This window comes from Sapajus apella, unplaced genomic scaffold (assembly GCF_009761245.1).
Source record: "Sapajus apella isolate SASKATOON/1434 unplaced genomic scaffold, GSC_monkey_1.0 scaffold63, whole genome shotgun sequence".
In the NCBI taxonomy this organism is placed as follows: domain Eukaryota; kingdom Metazoa; phylum Chordata; class Mammalia; order Primates; family Cebidae; genus Sapajus; species Sapajus apella.
In genome coordinates this window covers 6895190-6907883 of record NW_022437003.1, presented here as the reverse complement: position 1 = coordinate 6907883, position 12694 = coordinate 6895190, and the positions used below count along the sequence as shown (strand labels likewise).

Sequence of the window (12694 nt, the reverse complement as noted above, 5' to 3'; positions counted from 1 at the left end):
TAATTCGCTTGGCATAGGAGAGAGTTGTTAGGACTCCAAGAACAGAAACCATAGTGCAGCTGGGCCTTGCACAGAGGCAGAGTGGAGTCAGGGCAGCCCCAGGGATCTTGCAGTAGGGACCATCATGTAGGTGCCCCGGAGGTAACATGACTCCAAGCCACTGCTTCTTTGGATGGATTTCTTCCTCTCGTTCTTACTTGGGTACCTGTGAGTTTTGTCTTCTCTCTGCCTCATAGCTGCTTATTCGCGATGTGGCTTGCCCACAGGGACTCTCTGCACCCCTGTAACTCAGCCTATCAGCTTAACATGCTCCATGTTTCTCAATTCAAAATATCAAGGACAAGAATGTAACTGAATCTCTGTGTTTCTTGTGGGGAAAATATGTTTATGTCAAGCCAACTCATAGCCAATTTCCTGGTCTCTTTAAATACATCTGGCGGAGCATCGTTGGTTGATTGACTGCCCTTCTGTTAGGTGTGTACCCCTACCCGATTAGCTGTGGTCCGAGGAGATATGTAATAGAAAACCTGGCTGCTGAGGGTGGGCTCATGGTGTGGCCGTTTTTCTCAGAAGTGGCGGTGGGCACAGCAGACACCGTGGTTATTCAGTACAGTAGTTGTGGTGAGTCTCGGTGGCCGCCCCATCATGTTTGCCACGCATTCCCCAAGAAAACAGTTCATCTCCTGACTAGCCATGGTACACCACCATGGCATATCTCTACAGTGGAACTCTAACGCCAGTATATATTTCTCCTTCTGTGGCAGGTGTAAGGATTATCAAATTTGCTATCATCAGTCGTCCTTCCTCATTTTTCTGAGGTGCACAGGTTAATGCTTCTTCCCCAGAAGTTTCATAATTCACTTTAGGTGGGATCTGCACCCCACTTAGTTGGGGCCTAGGGAGGGTCTGCATAAGGCAATAGCAAAATGGTGATGGTTTGGGTCCTGGGATCCAGAGCTAGATTTGCTAGAGGGGAGATTTATGAGTGTGAACCAAGGTCTTAACAAAATGCCAAGGAAAGAGATTGAGAAAGCCAAGTCCAGGTGGCAAGTCCAGAGGACAGAACAAGGGCAAAAACAGGAGACAATCCAAGGATCGGGAATTGGGCAAAACTGGAATAGATGGAGGGTGAGGTGAGAACTGCTGACCCAGGCGCCGTAGTGTCTGTGTTTGCTTTTATGGACTCACAAGGCAGTGCATGGGGGATATTCTGGAAGAGCCTATTTCCTTTTCCTTCTCCCTTTACTCCATGGCACGTTCTTTTGTTTCAACCTCTGAGAGGCATTCCAACCCTTCTTCATCACCTTGGAAGCTTTTACTTTCTGCTGGGATTATTTTTTTCTGCCTGACTCAGAATTCTCCAATTTCTTTAGTAACCTGGAGTTCAGCATGACATAGCTCAAGCTCTTTAACCAGCTTGCTTTAAAGAACACAGTCTGGCAGGGGACTGTAGCTCATGCTTGTAATCCCAACACTTTGGGAGGCTGAGGCAGGTGGATCACTTGATGTCAGGAGTTCAAGACCAGCCTGGCCAACATAGTGAAACTCTGTCTCTACTAAAAATACAAAAAGTAGCTTGGCGTGGTGGGGAGGCTGAGGCAGGAGAATGGCTTGAACCTGTGAGGCAGAGGTTGCAGTGAGCTGAGATCACACCATTGCAGTCCAGCCTGGGCAACAGAGCCAGACCCCAGCTCAAAAACAAAGAACATAGTCTGGAAGATGAATTTTGCATCTGCCTTACAGGCCACTGAAACTATTACCTCAGTGTGTGTGTGCTTGAGAATCAAGAACAGCTAGCTTCGTGTCTTCCTCAAGGAAACTCTGCTCCTGTCTTATGACATTCCTGGGAAGAGGTGCTACATACAGTTCTTTTTACGTGGTGTATCCAGCCCCACCCCATCCCAAGCCTGATAATCTACCAAGGAAAGGTGGCAGTTACTCAGGTCGCTTGTTATCACAGGTTTGATACACTCCCACATGGTCTCACAGATGTATGCCTGATTCTTCGTGTCAGGTAACCCACACGATAACCAGCAACACTACCTTGTTCACATACCTCATGTGTCGTCCATTCCATACCTTTACCATGACTGCTGTCTGAAAAGGACACGTGGTCAGCTTTATAGTCAGAGATGATGCCATTGATAATTCCAAAGAGAAAAATCTTTTGAATTGGCTCTACTAATCCTAAAATCATTAAAATGTCATTGTTCCCAAGGAAGATGGCCAAAGCTCTATCCTCAGTTGCTCTGCTCACAAATGTCCAGATAAGCCTGCATTCATGTCTCCACCTGGAACAACGTTTCTCATTAAGTGTTCAGAATACCTGCCAAGCCACCAACCTAGGGGTGACTTCTAAGGGTGGGGTGTGTGCATGTGGGGAGAAGGGGTTTGCCCATAGAACTTCTGTTTAGAATGCATTTATAAATGGTGGTCTAGGGTGTCCCAAATCTTACTATTAGTGCTTTATGATGAGAGCACTGACAACAAAATGGGTTCTTGTGGACTGGATGGGAGTTAGGCTGTCACTTTTACTTTACGTGGGCCAGGTGCAGTGGCTGATTCCTATAGTCTCAGTGCTTTGGGAGGCCAAGGCAGGAGGATCGTTTGAGCCCAGGAGCTTGAAACTACTTTGGGCAACAAAGCAACATCCCATCCCTACTAAAAATTTAAAAATTAGCTGGGCATGGTGACACACACCTGTAGTTCCAGCTATTCGGGATGCTGAGGCAGGAGGATCACTTGAGCCCAGGGAGTCGAGGCTGTAGTGAGCAGTAATCACTGTACTCCAGGTGACAGAGCAAAACCATATCTAGAAACAAACAACCCATAAACGTGTAACATAAACATGTAACAGGAGCGTCTGACACTAGTATGTAGAATGTTCTGCAATAGTTTAGAACTTACACAAATATAGGCCTAGACTGGGTGCTGTGGCTCATGCCTGTAATCCCAGCACTTTGGGAGGCCAAGGCGGGTGGATCACGAGGTCAGGAGTTCAAGTCCAGGCTGGTCAAAATGGTGAAATCTTGTTTCTACTAAAAATACAAAAAAAAAAAAAAAAAAAAAAATCGGGCATGGCGACAGGTGCCTGTAATCCCAGCTACTCAGGAGGCTGAGGCAGAGAATCGCTTGAACCCAAGAGGTAGAAGTTGCAGTGAGCGAAGATCGCACCACTGAACTTCAGCCTGGGCTACAGAGCAAGACTCCTCTGTCAAAAAATAAAAATAAAAATAGGCCTTTCTCAAACAACCAAGTGATATCTTCTGAGTTTGTATAGTGGAGAAGATACGGGCATTAAAAGACATGTTTATCTTTTTAATAAGTAGTTCAATTGTTTTTCTTATTCATGTAACTCAGGATCAATAGTAACTTCATCTAATGTGCCATCAGGGCAGTTGCAAGTGGAATGAAAGCGATGCCCACCACAAAATCCTTTTTCTCCTGAACTCTCCATAAAGTCTCCCTCTTTGCACATCTTTGTGATAGAATAATTAGCTACTTGTAAAGAGAGTACACATAGTAACACTATACATTCACATATTTCCCCCCTGCGTCTGTTATCTTATTTAAGGGCAATTTATTTGGAGTCAGAATTGAATTCAAATTGTGACTATTGCAGTAAGTAACTGTGGCCTGGGGAAGTCACTTAAGCTCTCTGGGTGTCAGTTTTCTCACTTGTGCAATGAGATTACTAATAAAAATTATGGCTGGGCAAGGTGGCTATGCCCATAATCTTAGTACTTTGGGAGACTGAGGAAGGTGGATTGCTTGAGCTCAGGAGTTTGAGACCAGCCTGGGCAAGAGGGTAAAACCCCATCTTTACTAAAATACAAAAATTGGCTGGTGTGGTAGTGCACGCCTTTGGTCTCAGCTACTTGGGAGGCTGAGGTGGAAGGATCACCTGACCCAGGGAAGTTGAAACTGTAGTGAACTGTGATCATATTACTGCACTCCAACCTCGGTGACAGAGCTTGACTATATCTCAGAAAAAAAAAAAAAAATTACCTCACTGGATAGCATGGATTAAATAAACTAATATTTGCAAATTTCCTTGCACAGAGAGTATGCATTCAATAAATGGTAGATTAATCTCTAATAATTGTCTCCAGCTTTGTAAGTCTGCCAGACAGTTTTAATTATCCCTGTCTGGATAGATGAGTTTAAGTGACTTACCCAGGATTAAACAATTCATTAATGGCAGCACTAGTGCTTTTTATTCTAGAGCCCCACCCCAGCCCATCACCCCCAGTCAACTTTGTAGATTTTTATAGAATGAGATGCTGTGTCCAGCACAAGAAGAGAATTCTCCTTGGTGAAGGTAAGAGCCACAGGATGAGAAAGACCGTGAGTGACCATGGGCTTTGGTACTGGAAACTCCTCAGGTTTTCCTAAGCAAAGGATAGCTGGACCAGATGTATCTGCAACAATCACGTTTCCCTGGTGATCAAAGGTTACAGCTGAGGCAGTTATTTTGGAGGGAAAATAGAGGCTCAGCCCAAAGGTATCCACCTGGCTAACAAGCTGCATACTTGAGCTAAACACTTTCACCCTGGTGCTGCAGACCCTACTCCCCAGGGCCAGGGGGTGCTCGAGGACTGCAATGGCCCCGGTGAGCCAAGACACTGCCACCCCACGGGGATTGCACAGATGAGCTTGCAACCTTTCAGTTCTCCGAAGGACCCCTTCGGCGAAGTCGACGTCCAAGAGGTGCAGGGACCCTGCCTCCGCATCAGTTACCACAATCCCATTCTGAGGGGTGGTCTCCACACCCCACGGTAAGGAGAATTGGTCTCCAATGACAAGCTTGATCTGGCCAAAAAAGTCAAACACTTTGATGGAGCGATCTCCCGCGTCAGTGACAACCACATGGCAGTCGTTGGTGACGGTGACATCCACAGGGTACCTAATGTCTTGGGCAGCGTCCCCCTTCTCTCCAAACTGATGCGCGCATCCTCCCCCGGAGTCAAAAATCTTGACACGTCTCTTGCCGTCGTGCACCACCACGACCCGCCCCGTCTTGGGACAAAGCGCCAGTCCGGTGGGGTTGACCAGAGTCCCCCAGCCGCCGAAGGCGTGGTGGCAGGTGAGGGCTCCGGGGGCGCTGGGGGCGGCGCGGTGGGCGGCCGGGGACTGGCGAAGCGCCGAGCCCAGGAGCTCTATGAGGTGCAGCACCGGCAGGCAGTCGCTGGTGTCGCAGCCCCGGCAGGCTCGCCTGCAGAATGGGCACTCGAGGGCCAGCGTGCGCGGGTGCGCCAGGGCGGCCACGCAGGCCAGGCAGACCACGTGGCCGCAGGACAGATTGCGTGGGCGCCGCTGCTGCCGGTGGCCAAACCTCTCAAAGCACACCTTGCACTCGAGCAGGCTGATCTCCGCCTCGCGCATGAGCTCCTGCAGCTCCGGCCGGCTCCCCGAGGCTTCGGCCCCCATGGCGGGTCCTGCACACTCCCGCGGCGCCGCCCGGCCGTGCCCCAGCGACGCCCTCGGTCACGGTCACAGTCACGGTCACGGGGTCGGGCGTGCGCCCTGACGTCGAGCGCAGCGGGCCTCTGCACTGCGATCTGCTGCCCCTTGGTGGGCACGCGCGGCACTGTTTCCCGGGGGCCTGGTCGTGGACGTTTGCAAGACAAATCCACATGCGCGTTAAGACCTGTAATCGTCACAGCAGTCATGGATGGATTGGGTACACTTTCAGATGAGAAAACACACCTATTGAGGACAACCGGATTGCTCCCTGTGACTCCGCCTGTAGGTGGCAAAGCAAGAACTAGAGCCTGGTCTTCCCGCCCGGGTGCCCAGCAGTGTCTCCAGTCTGCAGCGCTGGGTGCTGGGGCTGTCCAGGCATAAAACATGGTCCCTTAGCTCATGATGCTTGTGATCTGAACCGGAAAACCCCAACACGCGAGAGAAGATAAACTCCAAGGGAGGTAAGGCAGATGTGCATGTTTCTTTTGTGTCTTCCATCACACTGTTGTTAAGTCAATGCTGAATGAATACACACTTGTAAAATGAATTCGTGCATGAATGAAGGAATGTTATAGAACAAAAAAAAAATCCACTAGGTGAATGAGTGTCGGATGAGGGAACCATGGCTGGAAGTATGTTGGAGTAATTAGTATGAAATAAGAAAGCTGTTAGTTAATAATAATTACCATAGAACTTTATCTATATTTTAAAAATTGTGTTTTAGGTTTTGGGGTACATGTGAAGAACATATAAGATTGTTGCATACGTACACACATGGCAGTGTGGTTTGCTGCCTTCCTCCCCATCACCTATAGCTGACATTTCTCCCCATGTTATCCCTCCCCAACTCCCCACCCCTTACTGTCCTTCCTCTGGTTTCCCCCACCCACAGACCCTAGTGTGTGATGCTCCCCTCCCTGTGTCCATGTGTTCTCATTGTTCAACACCCGCCTATGAGTGAGAACATGTGGTGTTTGATTTTCTGTTCTTGTGTCAGTTTGCTGAGAATGATGGTTTCCAGGCTTATCCATGTCCCTACAAAGGACACACACTCATCGTTTTTTATGGCTGCATAGTATTCCATGGTATATATGTGCCACATTTTCCTTTTCCAGTCTATCATCGATGGGCATTTGGGTTGGTTCCAAGTCTTTGCTATTGTAAACAGTGCTGCAAGGAACATTCATGTGCATGTGTCCTTATAATAGAATGATTTATAATCCTTTGGATATATACCCAGTAATGGGATTGCTGGGTTAAATAGAATTCCTATTTCTAGGTGCTTGAGGAATTGCCACACTGTCTTCCACAATGGTTGAACTAATTTACACTCCCACCAGCAGTGTAAAAGTGTTCCTATTTCTCCACATCTTCTCCAGCATCTGTTGTCTCCAGATTTTTTAGTGATCGAAATTCTAACTGGCGTGAGATGGTATCTCAATGTGGTTTTGATTTGCATTTCTCAAATAATCAGTGATGATGAGCATTTTTTCATATGTTTGTTGGCCTCATATATGTCTTCTTTTGTAAAGTGTCTGTTCATATCCTTCGACCACTTTTGAATGGGCTTTTTTTTTTTTTTTTTTTCTTGTAAATCTGTTTTAGTTCTCTATAGATTCTGGGTATTAGCCCTTTGTCAGATGGGTAGATTGCAAAATTTTTTTCCCATTCTGTTGGTTGCCAATGCACTCTAATGACTGTTTCTTTTGCTGTGCAGAAGCTCTGGAGTTTAATTAGATCTCTTTTGTCTATTCTGGCTTTTGTTACCAATGCTTTTGGTGTTTTAGTCATGAAGTCCTTGCCTGTGCCTATGTCCTGGATGGTTTTACACAGGTTTTCTTCGAGGGTTTTTATGGTGCTTGGTCTTATGTTTAAATCTTTAATCCATCTGGAATTAATTTTAGTGTAAGGTGTCAGGAAGGGGTCTAGTTTCTGCTTTCTGCACATGGCTAGCCAGTTTTCCCAACACCATTTATTAAACAGGAAATTCTTTCCTCATTGCTTGTTTTTGTCAGGTTTGTCAAAGATCAGATAGTTGTAAATGTGTGGTGTTGCCTCCGAGGCCTCTGTTCTGTTCCATTGGTCTATATCTCTGTTTTGGTACCTGTACCATGCTATTATGATTACTGTAGGCTTGTAGCATAGTTTGAAGTCAGGCACTGTGATGCCTCCAGCTTTGTTCTTTTTGCTTAGAATTGACTTGGCTATGTGGGCTCTCTTTTGGTTCCATAGGAGGTTTAAGGTGGTTTTTTTCCAGTTTTGTGAAGAAGGTCATTGGTAGCTTGATGAAGATAGCACTGAATCTATAAATTACTTTGGGCAGTATGGCCATTTTCATGATATTGATTCTTCCTAACCATGAGCATGGAATGTTTCTCCATCTGTTTGTGTCCTCTCTTATTTCATTGAGCAGTGGTTTGTAGTTCTCCTTGAATAGGTCCTTTACGTTCCTTGTTAGTTGTACTCCTAGGTATTTTATTCTCTTTGTAGTAATTGTGAATGGCAGTTCGTTCTTGATTTGGCTCTCTTTAAGTCTGTTATTGGTGTATAGGAATGCTTGTGATTTCTGCACATTGATTTTGTATCCTGACACTTTGCTGAAGTTGCTTATCAGTTTCAGGAGATTTTGGGCTGAGACGATGGGGTCTTCTAAATATACTATCATGTCATCTGCAAATAGAGACAATTTGACTTCCTCCTTTCCTAATTGAAGACCCTTTATTTCTTTTTCTTGCCTGATTGCTCTGCCTAGAACTTCCAATACTATATTGAATAGCAGTGGTGAGAGAGGGCATCCTTGTCTAGTGCCAGATTTCAAAGTCTGACTTTGTCACCCAGCCTGGAGTGCAGGGGCATGATCACAGCTCACTGCAGCCTCCATCTCCCAGGCTCAAGGCTCAAGCAGTCCTCCCACTTCAGTAGCTGGGATTACAGGCATGCACCACCACACTAGGCTAATTTTTTTATTCATTCGTAGAGGGGAGGTTTCACTGTGTTGCCTCGGCTGGTCTTGAACTTGTGAAAATTGTGAACAATCTTCCCCACCCTTTGAACTCCCAAAGTGTCACTGTGCCCAGCCGACAGAATTCACGTTATGCCTGCCCTGTTGTGTTAGGGTGGTGCAAATGTAATCACACTGTTTGCCATTAAAAGTAATGGTTTTAATTACCATTTGCCATTAAAAGTAATGGCAAACATCATGATTACTTTTGCATCAACCTAATAAATAGTTTACATAGATTATCTTATTTAAACCTCATAGCAATCCTATAAGAATATGTTATTTTTATCATCTTTTTTTTTCTGACAGAGTTCATAGAAGTCAAATATCTCGCCCAGGGCCACATGGCTAGGAAGTGGCTGGCCTGGAATTTGAAGCGAGGCAGTTTGACTTAAGAGTCCACACTGTCACCTATTTCAGTCATTTTCAAACTGCTTTGCACATGGTAAACATCTGGATCGCACACAAAAAGTTTAATTGGCCCATGATGTGGTCTGGACAGCTGGGATTTATAAAAGCTTCCCAGGTGATTATAATGTACAGCCAACTTTGAGAACCACTGCATTACAGTAATTCCTTCAAATGACACTAAGTTCAGTTTTTCCAGTCTCTGTTGAGACCAAAAGCAAAGAGAATCTGCCATATGTTGGAAAATCTTCAAACAAGAGAATAGCACACTCTGTGTGAAGAATCCATTGTGGTATTATAATCTCTTATTTTTCTTTTCTTTTCTTTTTTTTTTGAGATGGAGTCTCACTCTGTCACCAGGCTGGAGTGCAGTGGCATGACCTCAGCCTCCCAGGTTCAAACAATTCTTCAAAGTCAGCCTCCCTCCTGAGTAGCTGGGACTACAGACACATGCCACCGTGCCCAGCTAATTTTTGTACTTTTAGTAGAGATGGGGTTTCACCATGTTGGCCAGAATGGGCTCTATCTCTTGACCTCGTGATCTGCCCACCTCGACCTCCCAAATTGCTGGGATTACGGGCCTGAGCCACCAAGCTTGGCCTTTTTTTTTTTTTTTTTTTTTTTTTTTTTTTTTGAGACAGAGTTTTACTCTTTTACCTAGGCTAGAGTGCAGTGGTGTGATCTCAGCTGACTGCAACCTCCACCTCCAGGGTTCAAGGGCTCCTGACGCCTTGGCCTCCTGAGTAGCTGGAATTACAGGCACCCACCACCATGCCTGGCTAAGTTTTATAGAAATGGGGTTTTGCCATGTTGGCCAAACTGGTCTCAAACTCCTGACGTCAGGTAATCCACCCATCTCTGCCTCCTCAAGTGCTAGGATTAGAGGCACGGGCCACCACGCTTTGCCCTAATCTTTTGTTTTTAAGGAATTGCCCCCCAAATGTCTTATGTGAACATTGTGTTTAACAAAACCTTATATTACAGAATTTCTGTTCCTTTAGAGATCATAATCATGATCATGATTCACCTTCTGATGTGCTAGATTTCTGAGAAAACACAACATTTTGTCCCCTGTTAAGGCCCCTGGAGACAGCTTTAATGTAAGACAAGAAAGAAAATTTTCTCATAAAATGTTATTTGACTCAAAGATTGTGTACTGGGACACAATAACCAACTTAATACCCTAATTTCTGACTACATTTCCATCCCAAATAAATAACCAACTAAATTACATCATTTATGCAATCACACCATTGCACAATTGATTAATAACAGAAATAACTTGAATCTCACTCTAACATTTGGCATTTCCTGTGACTGTCATTTCCTCCTCCAAGGCTGAGCCTCCATGGATTTCCTCTGTGCTTTTCTCTGATATTCCTTATATAGAGGGTCCTGGACTAGCATACCCATATTCTCCTGCTTCCACCCTGAACAAGCCCTGAGAATTGTGGGGGCAAAGGGCTTGAAGAGCAGAACATGTGGTTTCCAAAGTGGTCAGTGGCTGAGCCATGAGCAAAGTACCATACTGTGGCGGAAGGAGAGTGGGGACCCAGCTCAGGATGGTTCCAGCAGAGAAGACAGCACATGGGGAGCATGGGGAAAAGGGAATCAGTGCTTAGGCAAGTGGGCTTCTGCTTGTATAGGTGGGGTAAATGTACCAGACACATGCAGCTTAGAAGGAATCCCAGAACAAGTTGAAAGATCCAATTACACCTCAGACTACCTGACAATGATGTAAGAGAAAGGAAGAGGACCAAGTCACATAGAATGGGCTTTGCTTCCAGCCTTGCCCTCCTCCCAGGGGCATCTCTGACCACCATGCTAATTTTCAAGCTCATGCCCCATGTTCTTGGCATCTCAGGGGTGAAGGCTGTGGTGTTAAGAGGAAGAATGGCTCTGTTTTGAACTTTTTGAGTGAGACCATACCAAAATGAGCTGGAGATGTATGTTTGGAAATGGGGATCTAGAGATTTTAGTGCATCTCATGTTCAATGCAATTAAGTGTTCCTCAAGGTACCACCCTTGGTCTTTTTCTCTTAGCTTCCTACCTGTTCCCCTGAGCAATGCCATCTTCACTTCCTCATGGTTTAAATGACCAATTAGAATTTGACAGCTCCCTGCCTGTACCCCGAACACAGCCATACCATGCTATGTAGTAAAGCTGAATGTTCAGTCCCTACCCCTACAACCTGTGGTGCCTGAGAACAGGACTATCTTCAATAATCAATAAACCTTTATCTGCTAGCACACCCAATAGTACTTAGATTGCTGAATGAATGCTGACTCTAATAGCAGGAGAAAGATTAAATAATAATGGTGCTGCCACATGACATTATACAGCTATGCAAAAATCTTGCTTTTGAAAAATAGTGACACTGTTACCAGTAGAGGGTCTTGACTATAAGTTGTCCAGGTTCTTGGCTTTTTGAACAAAAAATTGGACAAAACTCACAGCAAAGCAGAGAAAGAATAAAGCAACAAAAGCAGAGATGTATTGAAAATGAAAGTGCACTCCACAGGGTGGGAGCTGGCTGAGCAGTGGTTCAAGGGCCCTGGTTACAGAATCTTCTGGGGTGCAAATACCTACTAGAGGTTTCCCATTGGCCACTTGGTATTCACCCATGCAAATAAAGTAGTGGCCTGCAATCAGTCTGATTGGTTGCTTTCTGCAACCAATCAGAGGCTGAAGTGAATTTACACAAGTTACGCTGCTCTGATTGGTTGCAGATGTTTCTGCCACCTGAAAAGGCTGGGGGCAGTGAGGATGAAGGGGGAGGGGAGTTACAAAGGGAGTAGGCTCTGGTCCTTTTGTTACTTAGGCATGGAAAGTTGAGGTTTTCCCTTCAATTTTGTTCTAGGAAGTCAGCACGAATCAGCCTTAGGTTCCCTGCCTCTAGACCCGATTCTCCTGCCTCAACATGGGGAAGCGCTAATGAAATAGAAAGGAAGGTCGTGGAGATACAATACTGAATCGTAATATTATCACAGCCTTGTGAAAACATACACCTGTATGAGCAGATAAAAAAGATGAGAAGAAAATACATCACCATCATAGCAGTAATTATCTCTAGTGGTAGGATTTGATTGCTTTTGTTTTTCTTTTTAGACTTCCCAACCTTTCAGTGCATAAAGGATTGTTTGTCTTATTTAAATATAAATAATATTTTATGGTATATTTCATTTCTAAATATCTGCCTTGATTATCCTCCTTCTATTTGTTGTTGAGCGTTAACACCAAATTTCTATTAATACCCACTGTTTAGGAATAACAGATTTTCAGACATATTTTCAGCTCACAAATTACAGCTACACATATTTAATAAATCTGGGACTATTTTCTCCAAATCAGAATGACTATGCTTAAGGCACATACATAGAATTATATCCTATTCCCATTAACTCAGCCACCAGTAAATTTGTCATATAATGCTTTGTAAGGCAAAAAGCACATTGCATAAGAAGTGATTGGGAAGTCAGAACTGTAGGGATTAAAGATAATTTTGATTTTTTTAAAAGCACTCAGTAGAAATCTTCCTCTGAAAGACCTTTCAGAAAGAGTAGGTGTAGGTTGAGCAGCACTTTGGGAGGCTGAGGCAAGAGGATCAGTTGAGGCTAGGAGTTTGAGACCATCCTGGGCAACATAGCGGGACCTCATCTCTACTAAAAATAAAAAAAAATAGCCGGGCTTGGTGGCACATGCCTGTAGTCCCATCTACTCAGGAGGCTGAGGCAGAAGGATTGCTTAAGCCTGGGAGATGGAGGCTGCAGTAAGCTATAATCGCAGTACCGTACTCCAGCCTGGGTGACAGAATGAGA

The 12694-nt window shown here is 45.0% G+C and overlaps 2 protein-coding genes across 4 annotated transcripts in view; one reads left to right on the top strand and one right to left on the bottom strand.

Annotated features, from left to right (window-relative positions):
• Positions 1-3297: 3297 nt before the first annotated feature.
• On the bottom strand, positions 3298-5508 carry NHLRC1 (NHL repeat containing E3 ubiquitin protein ligase 1). The gene has a single exon (XM_032247749.1). The coding sequence runs from the start codon at positions 5428-5430 to the stop codon at positions 4243-4245; it is 1188 nt and encodes a 395-aa protein (XP_032103640.1). The 5' UTR covers positions 5431-5508; the 3' UTR covers positions 3298-4242.
• Positions 5509-5585: 77 nt separating this feature from the next.
• The window catches only part of KDM1B (lysine demethylase 1B), a 106536-nt gene continuing 99427 nt past the window's right edge, over positions 5586-12694 (top strand). For all 3 annotated transcript variants that reach the window (XM_032247748.1, XM_032247746.1, XM_032247747.1), the window contains exon 1: positions 5586-5927. The gene's annotated coding sequence lies outside the window, so the exon portion shown is untranslated. The remainder of the gene's footprint in view (positions 5928-12694) is intronic.